This window comes from Eublepharis macularius, chromosome 4 (assembly GCF_028583425.1).
Source record: "Eublepharis macularius isolate TG4126 chromosome 4, MPM_Emac_v1.0, whole genome shotgun sequence".
Lineage (NCBI taxonomy): Eukaryota > Metazoa > Chordata > Lepidosauria > Squamata > Eublepharidae > Eublepharis > Eublepharis macularius.
Window position 1 is genome coordinate 161529964 of NC_072793.1, and position 22537 is coordinate 161552500.

The 22537-nt window shown below is 43.8% G+C and overlaps 1 protein-coding gene and 1 pseudogene across 4 annotated transcripts; one reads left to right on the forward strand and one right to left on the reverse strand.

Annotated features, from left to right (window-relative positions):
• Positions 1-1830: 1830 nt before the first annotated feature.
• LOC129327438 (zinc finger protein OZF-like) lies at positions 1831-17238 on the forward strand. 4 transcript variants are annotated; one of them, XM_054976086.1, is made up of 7 exons: positions 3750-4085; positions 4622-6065; positions 7499-7526; positions 9459-9585; positions 11159-11272; positions 11843-13024; positions 14879-17238. In XM_054976086.1, exons 3-7 carry the CDS (start codon positions 7524-7526, stop codon positions 15064-15066), a joined length of 1614 nt encoding a protein of 537 aa, XP_054832061.1. In that variant the 5' UTR covers positions 3750-4085; positions 4622-6065; positions 7499-7523; the 3' UTR covers positions 15067-17238. The 4 variants fall into 4 exon arrangements, with proteins under 4 accessions (XP_054832060.1, XP_054832062.1, XP_054832063.1 ...); XM_054976085.1 differs by lacking the exons at positions 3750-4085; positions 4622-6065; positions 7499-7526 and adding an exon at positions 1831-1850; XM_054976087.1 differs by lacking the exons at positions 3750-4085; positions 4622-6065; positions 7499-7526 and adding an exon at positions 1831-1850 and having other exon boundaries at positions 11162-11272.
• LOC129327440 (eukaryotic translation initiation factor 5A-1-like) lies at positions 17238-18080 on the reverse strand (annotated as a pseudogene).
• Positions 18081-22537: the final 4457 nt, after the last annotated feature.

Below are 22537 nucleotides of genomic sequence, written 5' to 3' on the forward strand. Positions count from 1 at the left end.
AGATAGGGCATAACTTCTAAGTCTAGTACTGCCTACAGTTCACAAAAAAAGGACAATCACTCTTGCTTCACCAGGTAATGCTGCAATTCTTTTAGAACGGCTCATTCGGTTTTAGTATTATATATTGTAAGCACAAGAAGCTATTTACTAGGGACGGGTCCCTAGTAAATAAAAAAAACTCATCTGTTTGGCTTTCTTGAGGAAGACAGTAGCTGTGATTATGTTTTGTACTGCAATCGTAAGCAGAATGGTGGAAAGTGCCATCAAGTCATAGCTGACTTGTGGCAACTCCTGCTGGGTTTTTCAAGGCAAGAGACTAACAGAGGTGGTTTGCCATTGCCTTGCCTCTGCAACACTGGTTTTCTTTGATCTCCTATCCCATTACTAACCAAGGCTTAGCTTCCAAAATCTGATGAGATCGGGCTTATCTGGGCAATCCAAGTCAGGGTGTTAAGCAGAATGACTCCCTTCTAACCACTATACCTGCCTGCAATGAGGTTTTTGTTGTACATGCATAAATGTGGACAATGCTTTCAAACTTTTACTGTGGTGGTGGAGAGTGCCCTCAAGTCATAGTTGACTTATGGTGACTCCTGGTGGGGTTTTCATGGCAAGAGACTAACAGAGGTGGTTTGCCATTGCCTGCCTCTGCAACCCTGATCTTCATTGGAAGTCTCCCATGCAACCAAGGCCGACCCTGCTTAGCTTGAATTCTGAATATTTCTGCTAAACTGATCTTTCAAGCTGTTGGCATAATAAGCCAATTCTTTTCTTTCAGATGTTTATAGACAGGCTGCCTGTCAATGCCTCATATCCAATTCCCTCAAATAACGCCCTAATTTTAAAAGCTCCTCCTGTAATTGTAAGGCAGCGGCTTGTTCAGTTGGTGAACAGAGAGGGTTATAGAAGTGTTTAAAGCTGAGGGTGGAGTTCTATTCTGTGTGGTCAAGTGACATTCATGTACAAGAGGCCTGTACATTTTGACTGGCTGTGGTAGCTAGTAGGGCTGCCAAATTCCGGTTGGTGGTGGAGTTCTCCCAGAATTACTCCTTATCTCCAGACTAGAGAGATCAGCTCCCTTGGAGAAAATGGCAGCTTTCGAAGGATGGCTATGGCAATACATCCCAGCTGAGCGTCCTCCCCTCCCCAGTCTCCACCTTCGAATCTCCAGGAATTTCCCAGCCTGGAGCTGGCAACCCTAGCACCAAGTATTTCTTCTACTCTCCCCTCCCCCCAGCCTTCCTAGAGAGGTTTGATTTAAATTGACCTTTTAAAGCTAAAAAGCTCGGCAATTTCATGCAAGATATTTGTGTGCATTTTTTTAAAACCCTTTAGCTACCTCTTTACACCATGCTAGAGTGTGATTAACATATGAGGTAGACTACAGAAGAGACTGAAAACATGCTGTCCCAAAGCTGGCTTCAGCGTTCAGTTCTTTTTTCCTAAAGTTTAGCCTGTCTGGCCTCAGTCGCTTATTCCAGGGGTCGTGCAAAACATGGAGACAATCTTGCGACACTGGAGACAACCTGCTGGTCGCGAGGTGCATGATTTGAGGTAGCCCGCATTACTGAGTTTATAAACTTTTCCTTACTCGCCGGGCTTTTCCAGCGGATGGAATGGAAATACTACAATTCCCAGCACTATTGAAAAGCCCTCTCTGCTGGAGTCTTGAATATCGCGCCGTTTGATTGGGTGAAATAGGATAATGAATGCTGGTGATTGGCTGATCTAGAAAAAAGGCTTCGGGGAGACGCATGCGCATTGCGCACGCAGGGTGGCGCTAAGGAGTTACTGGGTCCTGCCAGAGGGTGCCTGGAGGAGTGTCTGAATTCCATTGTTTGCAAATGTTGGTAAGCCGGGAAAGTGCAAAACTGGGAGGGGTTCAGGAAGTCTGTACTTTCCCGAGAATTTAGAAGTATCCGGGTGGCTTTTTCCCCTCTCTGCTTTTTTGGGATCTAGAGTAGGGGTAAAGGAAGGGGCTGCACGTAGATCCCCGTTATATTGGGAAAGGGAGAGAGAGAAACGAACATCGTTAGAAGTGGGGAAACTCATTATGGTGGCAATCCTGAGAGCATGTTCCTTGCTTCTGGTTAGACCTGCTTAGGGTTTCTTCCTAGATCTTTTAAAATGGCGAGATAGAAAAAAGATTTATTTTTAAAAGACCTACGTAGATCCCGAGGATTGTTTTTATGAAAGTAAAAAGAAAAAGTGCTTCAGGGATGCATGTACTACTTCCTTGTGTGTCGGGTGTGTATTCTTAAGTAATGAAACCAGCATCCCAAACTCTTGATTTTGTATGCTATTGCCAAAAATCTGCCTTCTAATCAGGACTGGTGTCTATGGCTACTTGTTCACTGTGTATGATAAAAATCACAGTTCCCAATGGTTGCAGTGCTATAAATGTTAGCTTGGAGACACGCATGCTTCCTATGCTTAAGATTACAAGGTTTCCTTTGAATCATAACTTTAAAAAAATTGTGATGTAAGTTTTTTATTATTATTATTTTGACCAGAGTAGGCTTTGTTATCCTCATTGTCATGGATTGCAAATTGTGTGTTTACAAGCTACTGTCGTAAAAATCCCTGCAGCGTCATAAAAATTTCTGTCGCAGAGGTGCAGTAGAGGCAGCCAAGCCACAGCTCTTTGTTGATTGCTAGGATTTTTATAAGCAAATCACAGCCACATCTTCCTGCGTCATAAAAATTGTACATTTGCTGATATTTATCTCTTGGGCTTCTCATTTTCCTTCATCCCTCCTGCTTTGATTTACACTTTGTTTAAAATGTTTTAGTCCTTGGAGCAGGGACCTTTCTGTCTATCTTTTTTAAATACACCACTCTGTAAAGTTCTATATACATTTATAACACTGTAGTTGTAAATTGGGAAGAAGTCCGGTGTTTTATGACACTGCAGTGCTCAAAACTGTACCAGCCCCATAAATACTCATGAATCATGATTATACTCATGATTATTCCATACAGTCCACTAAAACCTACTGTATACAGCTGGGCTTATACAAGCCAAACCAAAAAGAGTATCACGGTAACAAGACCAATGAAGAATTAATAGCTGTAATTGCCTCAGGCTATGAGATATAGTGTTGTGCTGCATAAATGAGATATGTGAATTGAATATGTGTCTAAATAAGACAAGCAGACCAAACAATTCATTTTATTCATACTGCTTTACTTGTGTTCTTACTTCACATCTAGTTAGTTTTCATGGCTATTTTTCATTGAGCTTATACAAGCAGCAAAATTGGGTGGTAGAATGGACTGCACTGCTCTAGGCAAGAGGTATGTTAAAATTCCCTGCAAGGAATAATTTCTAAAACCCACATTGTGGATACAGGTTTCTACCCTTTTTGTTTCCCGTGCTGACTTTCTGCTTGCAAAGAGGCTTTTTTAAAAAAAAGTTCATTAAAAATGACACTCCCAGCCTGCAATCTGAAGTGGTCCATTTGGATGATCTAAGCATTCTATAATCTCCTTTTGCGGCAGGTGTGAAGGAGACCCACGTATCGTTTATATCCGTGTTTGAAAATCACAGAGCCACATTGCCACGAGATGCGGCAATGGCTGCCAATCGGGAAGGCTTTAAAGGGGGAGTGGACAGATTCGTGGAGGATGGGGCAATCGGTTGCTACTAGAGTTGGGTATTTATTCGCCCCAGTACCAGAGGCAGCATGGTACAGCATGGTATCAGTCACTGGGGAGCACAGGCAGGAGCTGTTGCCACCATGCTGCTTTTGGGCTTCCTAAAAACAGCTGGTTGGCCACTGTGCGAACAGAACACTGGACTGGGTGGGCCTTTGGTCTGATCCAGCATGGCTCTTATGTTCGTATCCTGGGGAACTGGTGTGCCTCAAGAAACCATACCCAAGGCAATTGCTATCAAGAAATACAGTTTTCATTCATTGGTAAGTTCTTAAAATATGTGTAACCAAGACCCGGTTTTGCTTGCACAACACCGCTCTCAAGTTGGGTCTAGGAGTACTGTGCCAGCAGACAAGGAGGCTTTGCAGGACCTTCGACAAACACCCCATTTGCAGCTGATCAACCACCTGACCAGGCAATTGCTTCTGGTGAGTTTCTATTCCGTGCAAGTTGCTTTTTGTAAGTTTGGAAAAGCGTTTGACCTCTTCTCTCCAAATCTTAAGCTCATGTTCAGTACCGTCACTTCCAATAAAGCCTATCTTGAAATCTTGGCAACTGTGGCATTGCTCATAGAGATTTGTTAGGACTTTTTGGATTGTTTAAATTACTCGTTTGCAGGGACGGTGTTTTTGAATGTCTCCAGTAGTCAGTGGTGACTGTGCCATGAAATTCTGGCCAACCCACCAGTTAAAGAAGCTGTTTCTGAACTCGATTTTCTGTGCTCCAGACTGCAGAAGTGAGGTGGGTGGTAACTAAGAGACGGGGGTGGAGAATACAAAGTTTCTCATGATTGTAGTAATCAATTTATGATGTCATTTTGTAAGTCAATTTATGATGTCATTCATGTAATCGTATAGTGACGTACTGAAGGGACAAAAGAGTTAACCACCAAAGTATATTTTTAAATGCTCGTAAAAAGTGCTTAGGTGACATTCCTGACCAAACCTCTCTCTGTTTCCTGCAGCGGCATCATAGTGGTGGGAGATGCTGGTCGTGGCCCTGCACATCTGCAAAGTCCTCCTCTGCCGCACCATCTAGGTGTGTACCTTTTTCAAGGAGAGAGGTGCATCCAAGAACTCAAGGTGGATGGCATCAACAGGCAAGGATAGCGAGCATGGAGTTGACTGCTGTAGCAGTTCAGCAGTGTGTGTGTGTACGAACTGGAACTGTCCAAGTCTTCCGATGCTGAAGGTTTAAAGTGGCATACAGAGTCCTAGCACTGAGCGTCCAGCTCTGAGAAGCTACTGCAACATCCAGTGTCCGAGCACTGGGAATCTGATGAGCTGCAGCAGATTTCCAAGCACTGGGGGCCCACCAGTGAATTGATGATGCTTCACAACTGCTTCCTTGCAAGAGATCTCACCATGAGGACATTCTGGTTTCCATAGTAGAGGGATCCTGGATTCCTGCAGCTAATGAAGTGCCTTGTTCCCAAATGGAAGGTGCCACGTAGGGCCTATTATGCTTCTACTGGCATTGCAGTTCTTGCGGATATCATGGGCACTGCCATCGGAGAACGCTTGAAGCAATGTTTTGGGGGAGCAGTTCATCTGACTGCAGAAGTTTGGTCTAGGCAGGCTGAAGATTACATGTCTGAGACTGCTGATTGGGTGACATGACAGCTTGAAGAGGACTCAGCTGAGATAAAAGGCTGTGCTGGGCATGTATAGCCTTGGGTGGGCTCATACTGCTGAGAAGGCCACCCTCAAACTTACAGAGGTAATTGAGGATTGGCTGTCAATCTTAGACCTAAGGGTAGACTGTAACACCATGGAAAATGCATGGAGCATTGTGAAAGGTCTTAACAATGGTGAGCTTCAACTGTGCATGGTGTATTGTCTCAGCCTTGTCATCATGGGGCAGCCCTCTCGACAATTGACAGTGAGGTGGGGTAAAACCTGAATGCTGCACAGGTGTCAGTAATGACTATTGTGCCTTGAACAAGATTGCTATCCGTGACAACAGACTGTTTGTGATAACCTTTGTAAGTTCTATGCCTGAGAGGAACTGAAAAACGCTCCGTGTCATCATAAGGTGCCCTTAAAATGCATTGTAAAGGACATGGGTATATTCTGGGACGAGACATTCCACAAACTGGAGCACCTGTACAAGCAGCAGCAGGCTGTGAGGGAGATCACGGCAAACTTGTGTGAACGTTGCCTCAGCCCGACACAGTGGGCCTTGTTGATGGACTTTGGTGAATATACTGCAGTCCTGTGTGGAACCATTGCTGCGTTTCAGCACGGACAGTGCTATGTAAGGTGTGGCCTATGCTGTGCTCTATGGAGAAGATACTTGAAAGCCACAGTGAGAGTGCTGCTTTTCCAGCCAGTTTCGGTCAAATTTCTGTACCAGCAAGTTTTTGGAAACAGTGAGGAACGATGGGCCACCATCTTCTTGGATCCTCAGTAAGAACATGTTCAGAAGCTACCTGGGCGGTCTGCGGTTTTCTGCACACTAGGAATTTGAGGATCGTTTTCTTGGTCAGATTGTTGCTGCCCACATGTGAAGAAAAGGGGACAGTGGTACTCTGAAGCCTACGTGACCACTTGACCCCCTGTCTTCCACTATGGAAGTAGCACCATCTTGAATTGCTGAGAGCTCCTGCTGGTGTGTTTCTGATGTGAACAATGTATGGCTTGCTGAGTCATGGTGGTCCCATTTCCTCATGCAAGCAGAACCGATAGAGGTGGCAAAGGCAGCGCTTGAAGCCTGCATGTGGGAGAACGTTGCAGACTTTTCCATCCCTTCGGCTAACCCCCCCCCCCCTGCCCCCTGTGCTACTGGGAGAAGAAGCAGTTGTGTTGGCCATCCCTCTGTGCTGTGGCCATCTGGTACCTTGCTGCCCCTCCTCCCAAAAGGTACTTGGAGAAGGGCTTCAGCATATCTAGGAGGTTTGACACAAAGCAGAGATGAGCAAAGAGTTTCCCGAGTCCAAATGCTCTGGTGTGTTGTGGCCCCCTGAAGAAACAGTAATCAGCCACCTCCATCTGGTGGCTCTCGAGACACACTGTGAGCTGGAAATTTTGGCATCCAACGTGCCGCAAGAGGAGAAAGGGCTCGATGTAGAGACAACACTGTTGAAGAAAGTTTCTTTCAGTGGCTCAGAATGCTGTTCATATTGTGAAAATCACACCTTTAATAATTGGGAAAGGGACTTGGTAGGAAACACAAAATCTGGGTAACATTGGAGCCAAAAGTGATTGATTGTATCAACTGAATCTGCTGCTGTATTCTAGAATTCTTGAACTTTAGTATGGCACTGCCATATCGATAGGAAGAGAGACCATACTAGTTTTTGTTTGCTTGTGTTATAAATCTTGTGGTTTTTCTAGGAATACAGATGTGTTAATATTTTAAAGAATGTTTTAATGTGTTTTTAAGAAGTTAGAATGGGTTAGATCATACTGTTCATGAACAAGAGTTTACAAAAGTGGATTTTCTCCAATATTCCTTTTAGCCCTTATTTACCTGCAAAGCCTTTGAGGGACATCCCTGAATAGGGCGGGATGGGGGGCAGGGTTAATTTCCCCCCTTCTAATTACAGTCCCACCCCTGTACCTCCTGGCATTTTGTTCAGGAAAAACCCCTGACCCTTTTGTGGTGCACAAGGTGCTACTGAGGAATGGCAGATCCTTTTGTGCAACTTTGTTTTGCTTGTGCTTGGTAAGATCCGGCCCAAACTATGAGCCCTTGTAAAATTCCAAATTTTGCTTGTTCCCTCGCCATTTTTAATATACAGCTATTAGGCGCTTTCCTGTTCAATGTGCTTTCCCTTTGTGGACTTAACAATGTCTCTGTAAGCTTTCCAAAAAAATTAATCCTTTTCCTTATATTTCAGGTATTTCTGATCTGAAAATATTGGAATGGTGAGATTCTGTCTTGCTATGGTGATTTTCTGATCTCTGTATAAGACTAGACCAGATCTACCAATTTAATGCTCCCAAACTGATATTTCAAGTGGGTAATCAGGATTAAATGTTCCCTTTTGAGTTGCTGATGCTAATGGAGATCTCTTTTTAATGCAATAGTCGTTCTGCTTGCAGTGCAGATTCCACAATGAAGCTGTTTTTCAAAAATAACACTTCTGTTTTTTTACGATCTCATTCAAATGAATGTTGTGGAATGTTGCTATACGGTTGTCAAGGAAATGCAGACTAGGCTCTTAATTAGGTTTGAATGCACAATAATATAATTGCAGATTCAGACCTTCTGCTCCCTTTTCCTATGTATCGTGTATCATTTTCCTCTTGATGTGTGTCTATTATTCCTGATAAATTTTAACAATACATATTGCTAGTCTCTTTAGCATCTTACTTGGAATTGTAGTGAGAAAGTTTTGGAATAAAGTTTAGTTCTGTTAACATATTTAATCTTAATTGTGTTTATTCTCCCTACTTACAAAAAATATTATTTTTTTAATTAGGTTAAATCCCAAATTGTCTTTAACTTTCTAATTTGCTCCAGAATATTTTGTGGGTTTGTCTTTCCATTTTTAATTGCTCTGGGAATCCATCCCCACCCCCCACCCCGTGAATAGGACTCACAATAATGGGTTTTAAGTAGAGATGGGCACGAACCAGAAGAAAAACGAACCATGCGGTCCGTGGTCGTCACAAACCACGAACTTTCACGAACCTGCCCTGGTTCATGAACCGGGTTTATTTGGTTCGTGAAAACATCACTTCCAGGCCAGCAAATCACCACTTCCAGGTCAGCAGAAGGTCTGCAGAAAGCCCAACCCCCATTGCATAGGAAACTGACTGGCACCAGGCTGCCTGCAGTGATGAACCAAAAAAATGAACCAAACAGACTGCCCTAAAGTTCATGGCAGTTTGTCAGAAATGGGCTCTGATGAACTGCTGGTTCACGAACGACGAACCGGCCTGGTTTGTGACGAACTTTGGTTCATATTTTGGTCTGTGCCCATCTCTAGTTTTAAGTTATAGAACGGAAGGTACTGGCTGAATATTAAGAAAAACTTCTTCACATTAAGAGTAATCCAGCAGTGGAATTGGCTGCCTAGAGATGTGGTGGGTTCCCCCTCATTGTCAATCTTCAAGGAACAGCTGGGCAAATACTTATTGAGGGTGCTTTAGGCTGTTCCTGCATTGGGCCCGGGGTTGGACTAGATGGTCTGTAAGGCCCCTTCCAACTCTGTAATTCAAATTTCTGAAAATAAAATCTAAACTGGAAACTAACATAAACACTAGGGAACATCAAACCAATAGATTGCCTCAAATGTAACCCAGCAAGAAGTTCTGTGGAAAACCCTTTTGCAAAATTTAACTGTATTAATGGGGTTTGTGCAAGAGATGTTCTCACAGCATTGTGACCTTTTTATATTTCCAGCATTGCATCTGATCCACGTTGCTGAAATATCTGCCTGGACCACTGCAGCAAAAATTTTCTGGGCGAGGCTAATAAACCTCTGTGGGGAAGTATAGTTAGGTGGGGCTTAAGAGCTCTCTGGAAGTTAAACTGATCTCCAAATTATAGAGAGATTAGTTCCCCTGGAAGAAATGGAAGCTTTTGAAGGCAAATTCTATGGCATCAAATTCCCAATGAGCTTCCTCCTTTCCTGAAACTCTGCCCTCCCCAGGTAAACCATAGAATCCAGGAGTAATTGAAGTCCTAGGGTGAAATCACATCCCTGCTGAGCTCCTTCCCCAGGTACTGCCCCCAAACCTCCAGGAAATAGCCAGCTTTGGTAGCCCTGTGTATGGTTGATCCTAACAGTGTTTGAGTCATTTATAAATTTGGATCACTGGAGATTGAATGGGGTCTCTTTATTCTTGCAGGGGGCAGTGACCTTTGAAGATGTGGCTGTGTATTTTACCAAGGAGCAGTGGGCTTTGCTGGACATTGATCAGAGAACCTTGTACAGGGAAGTCATGCTGGAAAATTATGAAAATGTAACCACGTTGGGTAAGGAATTTATTTTACGTAGAAGCTGGAAGGCTTGAAAATATCCATCATTCACAGTGTCCCTCTCCAGTCCTTTCAAGATTCAGTGGGGAAGGTGTTTCTGTTGCATTTCTTTTTTCTAATAGATTTCTGCCTTCTCTGAAAAGTACAGTGTGAGTTACAAGAGCTCCTTTTCCGTTTTATTCTGACAAAAATCTCTCTCAGTAGGTTGGGCTGAGCATTTGGGCTTCCCCTAAGGCATCCAGTCTGTCTCACTTCTATCCCACCCTTCCTCTGAAAAAGATTGTCTGCGTGGTTCTGTCTTCTATCTTAACCTCTCAACAACCCTGCAGGGTTGGTTGGGCTTGACAGATCGTGAAAGCCCTGTTCAACCAGTGGGCTTCATAGCTAAGTGGAGATTTAAACCCTGTGAGTTTCAGGAACAGAGTCAGACCTTGTCATTCACATCCCTGCTGATCAGTTGCGCGTGACCAGCATTTGTGAGAGATTCTTAGACAGCAGGAGAACTCCCAACAATGTCCAACACCTAACTTTGCACTTACGGGCCCAGACAAGGCCTGGTGACTACTAGAGCCAAACCCCTCTAATGAAGTTGCAAGAAATTTAACGATGCAGCAGCTCACTGCCCACCAGTGCCATTGAATGGCTTTGAATGGCTCCTTCACGGCCTTCAAGTAGGAACAGCCCCTGTGGGATTGTTTGAAATGCCGCACTGTCAAACTAAGCCATGTAATATGGATACTGCCACCTCAGATATGTCTATAAACAACTTCCTGTTTACATTTTCCTTTCCTGTCCTCTGTGGCTAGCATCCCCAAATGGTTGCAAAACAAGTGACGTGGAAGCCTTTCTTCCTAAATAGAAGACATCCTCCCCCTACCACTTAGGTAGACCACCTCGAGTTCCATGGTGGGATAAAGGCAGGATATAAATGTAATAAAATAAACATAAATCCATTTCCATAACACCTGTATGTAGCCGCCTTTTTATTTAAATCCTTGCCCCCAACCGCCTTTTCAGTACTCAGTGCTATGCATTGTTTGGAAATGAGATGGCTTGGTGTAGTGGTTATGGTATCAGATTACAATCTGGGAGACTTGGGTTCAAATCCTTCCTCTGTATAGAAACTCGTTGTTGTAACCTGCCTCACAAGGTTGTTGTTGTGTGGATAAAATGAAGGGTGGGAAGATGAGGTAAGCTGCTTTGGGTCCCTATTGGGAAGAAAGCAAGGTATAAATATCTGAAGAAGGGAACTCAAACTCTTGAAAGCTTCCACTCTGAAAATCTTGTTGGTCTCTAAGGTGCCACCAAACTCAAATCCTGTTGTAAATAAATAAAGGTATACTAAGTCAGTGTGCAAAGAGATGTGTACATTGATCGTTGTCTGGCTTTTGTTACTAACAGGGTGGGGTTTTAATTCTTATTGTGTATGGCTTGTTTTAAGCATCTATTAGTTGGACATTTTGTTCGTAAACTTTTGTAGTGCTGGTAGGTAGACATTTAAATGAGGAACGCTTTAAAAAATCATGAAACCAGACTCATCCTTATGACTCCTCTTCCTTCTTTTCCCAAGCAGGAGTTCCTGTCCTGAAACCTGATCTCATTTCCCATCTGGAACAAGGGAAGGAGCCGTGGGTGCCGGATTCTCAGGGCTTGAATGGAAGGAGAATTTTTGATGTCACCTCAGGTGAGGCCTCAAATGGATGATGAGGGGGAAAGCCTGTCTGGAATTTTACCCTCCTCCTCAGAAATGCTTTTTTGTACACTTTATCAGAAGAACAGGGAACAGAAATGTGGACCATTTGTCACAGATTTTTCTGTATATTCCCATGACTTGAAATCCTAACATTTACAAGCATTGCCAAGTTGAGTATTTTGTTCAGGCTCATCTTGGAATAAAAGGGGCTACTGAGAGATTAGGCACATCTCTGGGTTGACTGAGCCAGGGGAGGAAAGACAGAATAAAAATGTAACAGAGTAGACATACAGGGTTGACAGATTTTGTTCAGTTAATGTTCATGGTTTTATTTTCTCATGTGGATACTTCAAAGTTGCCTACATACTCAGAAAAATCTTTGGAATGCAGGGTTGTGGCAAAATGGTCATGCTATTGCTTCCAATATTTAGAAAATGGACATGCCAGAGATCATTTTTCTCAGTTTTTTGAGGTTGTATAGTTTTGTTTTCCACATCTGCTGTCAGCATACTTGCCTAAATTCCTTCTCAAGTGAGTTCTGTTTGCTCTTTATCCTTTCAGATAACCTTAGGAAGAAGCACTTGTGCACTGTGTGCGGAAAACGCTTTACTCAGAAACCGAACCTTAATAGACACTTGAGAATCCACACAGGAGAAAAGCCTTATAAATGCTTGGAATGTGGCAAGTGTTTTGGTTGTCAGTCTCACCTTGTGAGTCACCAGATTGTCCACACTGGAGAGAAACCCTACAAATGCCTGGTGTGCGATAAATACTTTGCTCGCAAAGCACACCTTGCAAGACACCAGGGAATCTATGCAGGAGAGACACCGTATAAATGCCCAGAATGTGGGAAGTGTTTTGCGTGCCAGTCTCAGCTGGTGATCCACCAGAGATACCACACGGGAGAGAAGCCGTATAAATGTGTGGACTGTGGCAAATGTTTTGCTGACCCTTCAGCCCTTGTGAGTCACAAAAGAATCCACGCAGCAGATAGATCTCATAAATGCACTGAGTGTGGGAAGAGCTTTGTTCAGCAGTCTCACCTTGTAAAGCACCAGCGAGTCCATACGGGAGAGAAACCATATAAATGCACCGAGTGTGGGAAGTGTTTTGCAGACCGTTCGGTCTTTGCAAAACACCAAAGAGTCCACACTGGCGAGAGGCCTTATAAATGCTTGGAATGTGGGAAATCTTTTGCTCGCCAAGAGCACCTTGGAAGCCACCGAAGAGTCCATACTGGGGAAAAACCCTATAAATGTTTAGTGTGTGGGAAATGTTTTGCCCGCCAGTCACATGTTGTAAGCCACCAGAGGGTTCATACGGGAGAGAAACCTTGCAAGTGCTTGGAGTGTGGCAAATGCTTTTCTGAGCGCTCGACCTTTGTGAGGCACCAGAGAATCCACACAGGAGAGAAACCGTATCGGTGTTTGGATTGTGAGAAATGTTTTGCTTCCCCTTCACACCTTGCGAGGCATCACAGACGACACACCGGAGAGAAACCTCACCGTTGCTTGGAGTGTGGGAAAGGGTTTGCTGATCGTTCAGCCTTTGTGAAGCACCAGCGAGTCCACACTGGAGAGAAACCCTATAAATGCACAGAGTGTGGGAGATGCTTTGCTAACCGGACACACTTGGTAACCCACCAGCGAGTCCACACGGGAGAGAAACCTTACGCCTGCTTGGAGTGTGGGAAAAGGTTCAGCGCAAATAGAAGCTTAATTCAACATCAAAGACAACATATAAGTGAGGAGTTCTCTTTTTTTATTTCATAGATAGTACTGTATTCCTAGGAATAAAAACAGGAGCCATATCAGTGGCTATCCATTGCGGTATGACGCACCATGATAGGATAAAATGGGGGGCCTGCAGTGACCAAAAGATGTCTATAAAAACTTGAAGGGTGAGATGAATTCTTTATACTTGGTTCTGGGTAAGATGCACCATAACTGCCTTTTAGAATTGCTGGACAATCGGTTGTTTGGTTCTTGAGTGTCTGATACAAATTAAGCAAGCCCTGAGTGTTACTAAGATAACTGACACACTACAGACCTTCAGGAGACAGAGGCTGATTCCGCACACGTTGGATAATGCACTTCAATGCACATTATCAATTGTTTGAGGTGGATTTTTTGTTCCGCACACAAAAAAATCTGTACCAAATGATCTCTAAAGAGGATTGGAAGTGCATTATCCAACATGTGCAGAATCATCTAGAGAGAGCTCCAAAGCAAGGACAGAGTTAGAGTGACTGGGGGAAATGGGAGGCATGCAACTTGATGGAGTGCACAGAGAGATGATAGAAGACACCAGGGATCTCAAGCCAGAGGTGCTTAAGTTTAGCTGCCCCTCCACACTACCATGGCCGCTTAACCAGACAAAGTAACTTCTCATGAGTACCAACACTGCAGTTGACCAGAAGGTGGGAATGCAGTTTACTAACTCAGCAGTGGTCAAGGTCTAGCAGGGTTTCGTTTGATCCTGTAAAGCTTCTGACTCCTCAGGTTGAATGACTTGTCTCTTGAGGGGCGAGCTCTCGCAGGTTTCCTGCTCAGTGCCTGCCGATGTGCTGACGATCGTTCTTCTGTGTGTCTCAAAAGGGGCCGTGGCTCGACTGCCAGCCCTGCAAAGGGTACGCTGAACCCCTGGGGTCTCAGTAGAGTATTTGGTGCCTGCCTCACTACCTAAGAGGCTAGCCCAATATTGGTTTGTGCTATCTCTTCAGGATGCCCTGATGGGAAGCACCCATGTACCCTGTGCAGGCTTGTGATTCTCCCTCGCATTGTGCGCCTGGTCAAAGGAAGCGGGAACTGAGCCTCTGCCTTTCTTTTTTCATCCATCTTCCCACTGCCCGCTTCTGGAGGGAGTAAGAAATAAAGATGCTGCAGTTCGTTCTCTCTAGGGTTGCCAACTTCTCTACCACCCCCTTTGCCCTTGTCGCTTTTAACTGCACCTTCCAGACAGTAGCAGGTGGTGGACACATGAGGCTGCCTTATACTGAAGAACACCACTGGTTTGTCAGGGTCAGTACTGTCTCCTCAGAAGGGCAGAAGCTCTCCCGTGTCTCAAGCAGAGGTCTTTCCCCTCGCCTCCTACCAGATCTTTTAACTGGAGTTGCCAGGTTTCAACCAGGATCTTTTGCATGCCAAACAGGTGCTCTACCATGAGCCATGCCCGCTTACCAAAGTGGTCATGTTTCTCTCCCATGAAAAGAGCTTCACTTGCTGAATGATGCCAGTCAGATTGCTGGTACCAGCATAGGAGCAGGCCTGGCTGCCCTCCCCCCCCCCCCCCCGGTCATTTGCCAACTCTAATGGGAGCATGTAGGATGAGGGGTCTGTTATGAATAGGACCAGGTTCAAATCCCCTTTCAGCCTTGAAGCTGACTTGCTGATCTTAGGCGAGTGACGCTTCTGTCTTGTCTACCTCACAGGATTGTTGTGAGGCCAAGATGGAAGACGTCAGAACCATATATGTCGGGTGGAATTTAAAATGTGATAGCTAGCTAGGTGGGTGTGATGAGGCTTTCCCCCCCTCCCCACTTACAAAGATCTGAGTAAGTAATTGTTCCTGTATCTCTGTCTGTCTCTCTCAACCCAGCCTATCCTCTGGCTCAGTGTATGGAAAACATCTTACTACGAAATAAAGCCCTATGTGACGTTGCAGGAACTGGGCGGGAAAGGAAGTTGTATGAATGGCTAGCATCTGGGAAGTGGCTCAACTCCCAAGGAAGCCTTGTTCGTAATGAAGATTTCCACGCGGAAGGGAAATCCTTAACGATGCCTTGATCACCTCCAAGCAGTCATTCGTCAAAATTCTTGACTTGTGTTACTTCATGTTCCAAGGTGTGGCAATGTTGCAGCAAGACTGGATTACTGGTGATCGGAATAAATGGCGCTGAAGCCCAAAAGAATTTTCACCAGATTTTAAAGTGGGTTACAAATCCCAGCATATGGATTCTTAATTTAAAATCTGACTTCAACATAGAGGACATTTTGAGTACTTTAGAACTGCTAGGCTGGGAGGGGGTTATTTGGTCTCAAAATTTCTGTGTCACCAAAAAAATACTGACATACCACATACCATTGCATGTCAGCTACTGTAGATACAAAATAAGTTATGCATGATGATTATCAAATCCTGTATACCATTCCATTTCAGCTATCCAGCATGTCAAATACTAACTGCTATTGCATGTCAATCATTAAATAATAATACCTTTGCGTGTCAGCTTTCAAATAGGCCTAAATGCTATTGCATGCCATCTGTCAAGTCTTAATACTGTTGCATGTTGGCTAACACATACAGTCAAATACTAAAATATTGCATGTCAATTATCCAATACTAAGAACTTCTGCTTGTCCATCACAAAAATAAGACATATCACTAGTTTGAGAACCAGTGTTCTTTAACAGTTAGTGTTAGATTAGAACCATGGAGTCCACAGGCTACTGTGGAAGCTCAGTCACTGATGTTGGGCCAACCAGAGACTCGGCTCACTGCTTCACTCGGTTGTTGTGAGGATAAAAATGGGGAGAGCAAAACCATGCAAATATCTCTGAGCTCCTTTGAGGAAGAAAGAGATAACAATATAATAGATACCAGTATGGTATAGTGGTTAAGAGTGCGGGACTCTAATCTGGAGATCCGGGTTTGATTCCCCACTCCTCCACTTAAAGCCAGCGGGGTGACCTTGGGCGAGTCAGTTTCTAGGAGCTCTCTCAGCCCCACCCACCTCACAGGGTGTTTTGTTGTGGGGATAATAACATACTTTGTAAACCACTCTGAGAAGGTCTTAAGTTGTCCTGAAGGGCGGTATATAAATCAAATAATATTATTACATTTTTATTGTCTTTAGTTTGTGGAAGAGAGTGGGTAATAGAGCAGTTATAATTATGATGTCTCTTCTGTGGGTAGTTGGGATGTAGGAACATAACTAATCTAAACACATTTTGAAAATCCACCTCTCAAAGAACACTGTGGAAAGCAATTGTCTGGGGGATGTGTAGCAGGAGATGCATTCAGAATAGGCAGGCCAGTTTTGATACCCTATGTTGTTAACAGGGTTACAATCTTAACACTTTTACTGCCGATTAAGCCCTATTCAGACTGGTAGAATTTAATTTTCCAGAAACAAGCAATAGGATTAATGTTAGTAGATTAGTCAACTAAAATGGGGGTTGCACCTCTGTGAACAATGGTGATGTGTGTTACATATTCCCATGAAGATTGTTCAGGAATTTTTATTCATTTCATATCCTCTTGGTTACATGCTGGAGTAATTCCAGTCCTATTTTCCTACATCAAGAATCATATGCTGCTGAAGATGTGGCTAAAATATTAATCCCTCACTTTCAGTGCTGAGGTGTTGTGATGTTTTAGCCCACCCATGGGGGAGCATTCCTTTTAAAATAGTCACATGGTAACTAAGTCTTTCTATTTCCAAGCAGTGCTTTAACCATTAAACCGCAGGGCTGGATTGAAATGGCTGTTCTCTCTTACAGGCTAACAACCCTCTGAAGAGAAATCAGGATTTTTTTTTTAATTCCAGGTGTCAGATGAAAACCATGTGTCCTAGCCAACAATCACTCAGTGTTGTTATTTTAAGATTTTTATTTAAAACCATTCTAATAAATTTTGAAATGATCAAATATACAAGCATCATGAAGAAATAGTGAGTTGGGCTGATGGGGTGGTTCCCCTTGCCCCATCCTTAAGGAATTTGGGGGGAGCTGAAGGGCACGCATCTGGACTGGCTGTTGAAGGCATCAATCACCCTGCGGGGCGGGACCACTGGAATACACCCCCTGCCACTGTGGTGCTCAGCAGGTGTGCTGGGGAAATGTGCCATCAAATGGCAAGGGGCCTTTCAGTGCAGTGGATCTGTTGCCCTATTACTTGCCAGTGCTCTAGTGGCGGTAATCAGTAAAGTTGTCGTCTGTGTCCTTCCTTCCATATGGCAAAGATATCAGAAACAGATACGCGTACATTCCTTATCCTATCTTACCTAAAATCAAAAAGATAAAACGCAGGGGTTTTTTTTTGTTTTCTCTTGTTTAATTCAAAAGGGGGTGGGGGAGATTTTGCTTTTTTTTAAAGGATGGGGAGAGAGAAAAAAAGATTTGGGTGGTTTGGGGCCAAATCGGGCCAGTCTGCAGGTTGCGATCCTCTCTGGTCCATAACAAGGTGGAGCTGCCGCCCTGCGGTTCCTTTATTTAGCCATGGCCTTAATAGCAACAGCAGCTTCCTCAGTCATTGCAGACAGCACGGTGATCAGAATTTCTTCGCCACAGTCATATTTCTGTTCAATCTCCTTGCCAAGGTCACCCTCAGGAAGGCGCAGGTCCTCCCGCACTTCCCCGCTGTCCTGAAGCAGGGAGAGGTACCCATCCTGGATCCCAATAAACTGGAAGTCATTTCTCTTAATATTGGGCACATCCATGTTGGGGTTGAAGGGCAGATATCTTCTTATTTCTTCCCGGTGAAGATGTCTATGCCAACCAGATGCACTTTGGCATGCCCATGCTTGCCAGTCTTGGAGGTAGACATCTCCACAATCTTGCAGGGACGTCCTTTGAGCACCACAAAGCCATTTCTGCAGAGAGCAGAGCACTGCACGGGGAAGGTGGCGGAGGCATTGGCATCGCCGGTCTCGAAGTCTAGGTCATCAGCCATGGTGAATCAGATGTTGTGGAAACCGCCCACGAGCTCAACTGCCGCCGCCGCTGCCTGCTGCAACCCCATAAAACGCAGTTTTAAGAATCTCACAAAGCACTTTCAGAAAGATCGTCTCAAGCAGGGCTTTTTTTCAGGGAACGCGGGGGAACGGAGTTCCGGAACCTCTTGAAAATGGTCACATGGGTGGTGGCCCCGTCCCCTGATCTCCAGACAGAGGGGAGTTGAGATTGCCCTCCACGCCGCTCAGCTGCGCAGAGGGCAATCTCAACTCTCTGTCTGGAGATCAGGGGGCAGGACCCCACCACCCATGTGACCATTTTCTCTGAGGGCAACCCACTGAGTTCCACCACCTCTTTCCCCAGAAAAAAAGCCCTGGTCTCTAGCAACCCAAGTTTGAGCAATTCAAGGGTGCCTGGGGCGAGGCCATCTTATATACACACAATTATAAGAAACCCTCATGACCATACCAAAATCTCCCAAGTTCATCATTTCTGATGGTATGAGAAGAGCACTGCTCTGATTTTAATAGAAATTGCCCACAGAAATAAATGTAACAAATAATGTTCTTTTTAGATGAGGTTTATCTGGGCATCTCTCCAACTATTTAAAATTATCTCTTTCTGAGGATGTAACAGTGATAATTGCTCAGGAAGTACTTGTTTTGCACATTATAGGCCTACTTTTTTGTTCAGACAGGGATCTGCAACAGAGACAGTTGTGCCAAAACTTCAAAAACAATGACCTGATAATGCTTATTCAACATGTAAGCTAAAGAACAGATTGGAGGTATACAAACCCCTTCCCGTTCAAGTGTTCAGTTAGCCTGCAAAGAAAAGAGTATGTGGACAATGTCTTTCTCTGACCAACACGCTGCTGGTGTAGGCCAAGATCCTTTTGGTTGCAGCCATGAGATTCTCCCTGTAACCTTTAAAATGGTAGCTGAATCATTCAGGAGTCTGTTTCTTCCTCTTGCTTTCTCCCCTCCTTTGATTCTTTCCTGTTGTGTGGTATATCTGGAGGTGATACCTTGTCACAGACATTAGGAAAGCAGGGAAGAGATGCAACTGCTGTCTCCTCTCCCAGTTCAACTCTGAATTTGAAGGTGCTAAGGGGAATCTCTGGGTTATGGCCTGGTAACCTTGGATGTTTAGCTCTAAGAGAAGCTTTGTTGAACAGCTTGAGAGGTGGCATGATGACAATCTTCCAGGAAAGGTGACAAGGGAACAAAAAGAGTGACATAAGCAGTCCCAGAAGGATGAAAATTAGAGCTAGGAAAAGTTGGTGGCAAAGTAGGAAAAGAAGACTGGTCGGTTTGGATAGATTGACTCAAGGCAGCCATGGTCTTCATTTTGTAAGAGCTGAGCAAGGCCGCCTGACAGGATGTTTTGGAGGGCATTCATTCATAGGGTTGCCATAAGTTAGAAGGGACTTAATGGTACATAACACAGGAAGGCTGGTGTTTTTTCAGCAGGGAAATGGAGACTCCCGTGTTCCTTTTATATTAAAGAAAAACCAGGATCCCAAAGAGTTAGCCGTGCCACATGTTTTCAAGTGCAAGCGTAAGCTAAAACTTTGTATTTTATTTCAATGTGTACCTTTTTGTATTGTATTCCACATCTATCTATTAATAAATCTATTCTTTGGTTTACCCATAGTTGCAGAGTTTTTCTCTCCATTATTGGTTAAGACACAAGCAGGGCCACTGAGAGGCACCATGCCCCCCCCAATGAAGAAGAATGTGCTGTCGAGTCACAGCCAACTAATGGCAACCCCAACCATAGGGTGTTGAAAGCAAGAGATGAACAAAAGTGGTTTGCCATTGCCTTCTCAGTGTAGCAACTCCCTTCTTCTAAAACAAATATCATAAAACAAATGATTTGGTTTTCTGTTACTGAGAGCAATAGTAATTGCAATAGGATATGGTGCAACCCCACCCAACGATCTGCCCCCCCACCCCCACCCCCACCCCACACACAACCAACTAGGAACAAGCAGAATCAGAAAATCTCTCTAGCCAAGAGCCCAGCTAGATCACTCAAACATACTGGCAATTAAATATTGGAGAGACACAAATTACTTGGAAATGAACCTCATTGAATAAAGTGAGATGTCAGTCTCAAAAAGTACTAAATTGAAAGAAAAAAAACTTAAAAAAATATTTCTACTCACCCAAAACAAAAAAGTACAGCTACATGAAGATGCTTGACCGGATATGGAAAGGACAATAAAATAAGAGGCAGGCTGAAGCATACCCCAGGTCTCTCTAGTACAATGTCATGTTTCCCATGCTGCCAAGCCAGTTGCTTCTGGGAATCCCACCAGCAGAGAATAAAGGCAACAGCCACTCCACAGTTGCCCTCCAAAACTGGCATTCAAGAGTATACTGCCTCTGAACATGGAGGTTCTATTTGGCTTCCATAGCTAATGGCCCTTACGGGGTTTGCGTGTGCCCAATTCTCCTTGGGACCATGGCACAAAGGAGAAAGGGGTCAAGCCCCCTTCCACTTCCCCAGCATGAAATAGTTCCACGGAAGCACTATTTGCACTGTTAGGACTCCCAAGTGTCATACTTACGCTTGAATTCCAAGCTGCTGCTTCTGAAACCAAATAAGAAATAGAAGTAGAACTGGATATCGTCAGCATATTGGTGATCAAGATTCGAGTCCAGTAGCACCTTAAAGACCAGTAAGATTTCCAGGGTATAAGCTTTTGAGAGTCAAAGCTCCCTTCATCAGATGTGACAAAGGGAGCTCAACTCTTGAAAGCTTCTACCTGGAAATTGTGCTGGTCTTTAAGATGCTACTGGACTGGAATCTGCTGTTCTGCTACAGACCAACATGGCTACTCACTTGAAACTATCAGCCTATCGATGATGCCTCACTCCGAATCTCTGGATTTCTTTCCTGTAGATCAGCAATAGGTACCTACTGATATGTTTTCTGTCACATGTTTTGTTCTTCCTCAAAGCAAAGAGCCAGTCCTAGCTTTCCCCCTGCCTTCTTGGTGCAAGAGGTGCTTCAGAAAAGCCCAGGAGGCATCACCTTTATATCGGTGTACTTGGAACTGCAATGGTGTGTGGAGTGAGGGGAGATGCCAGTGGACATCCATAGAGTCTAGCCCAGGATGAAGAAAGACCGAAACGGGAACTGGAAATAGCAAGCTGTAGCCCGTCGGCTAGGTGTCTCTGGACACGTCCTTTTTCCACTCTTGGACATATGGACATTTCCTGTGTGCATCCTTCCATCTGTCTACACTCTCCCACCACCAGAATATTCATTGTATATAGAAATATATTTATCGTCTACCCGATAGACTACCTCTTCTTGTATATATATGCACTTTAAATCTTGTTTGAGATATATTACACCTCTGCACTGTTGCACTTTGGATTTAATACAAAAATTTATATCAACCTTGCATGATTAATTTTTGTGACCCTGGTTGTTGTACTTGTATTAATTAAAATATGGCAGCTTCTATAAAACACAATTCTATTCGTATTTAAACACTCAACATATGCACATAATCCGTAGCAGGCAGAATGCATTGTTAGGTACCCAACCTGATCTTGTTCTTTGAACTTAGAGGTGTCCTTCTTTTGTGAACTTCTGGAAACTGATTTTGAGTGTTATTTTGCTAGATTTCACCATACAGCTGCTAGAATAAGTGTAACCTTTCACTGGAAAGCAGGATAAGTATTGCTTTGAATAGACTGGTAGAAAAGGACACAGGAATCTGCCAGACCTTCAATTTTTACTGAGAGTGGCAGTAGGTCTCCAGAATCTCAGTGGAGAAAAATCTTTCTTAATTACTGTTTCCTAAGATTCTTTAACTAGATATGCCAAGGATCAAACCTGGGACATTCTGCCTATGAAACAGGCACTCAGCTGCTAAACCATGGTCTTTTTTCCTTATGAGTGGCGGCATTCCTAATTACATTGTCCTATTAGTAGAAAGCAAAGCAACTGGTTCTCCCACACCACCAAGAATAAAGCATTTTATTGATAACATGTTGAAATCATAGGTTTAAAATAATTATATTAATGGGTTAATGGTGAGGGAGACAATTGCATTTTGGGTGTTGGGCTTGGCTCCCTGCAGTTCCTCTATTTTTCTCCTCCCTCGCTGTTACTTGCCAGGAAAATATTATACTTATCACAAAATTAAGTAATTCAGAAAGATCTTAAGCAAAGGCTTCTGGGTAGCAATACCTTTTGGATATGGGGACAGAAAAGACAAAGAGCAGTTTCCAAAGCAAACTTTATATTCCAATAAATATTGCTGCATTGTTAACAAGGCAAAGCTCAAGGGTTTGGGACTAGCAGTGAATACCCATTTAAGGTTCACAACCTCTGCATACTTATAAACTGCTAGCAAACAATACATGAAATTAGGCCAGGACAAAGCAATCTAACACAATTCAGATCCTAAGTGCATTAAAGCAAGATTTCAAGCAAGTGAGCCCAGCCACAGATTGCACAGCAAGTCACAGGTTTAGCACAATGTGTAGTTATAGAATTATGCATGGAGAAGACAGTCTAGAAAATAATATACCCATTTTACAGATGGGGAAACACCGAA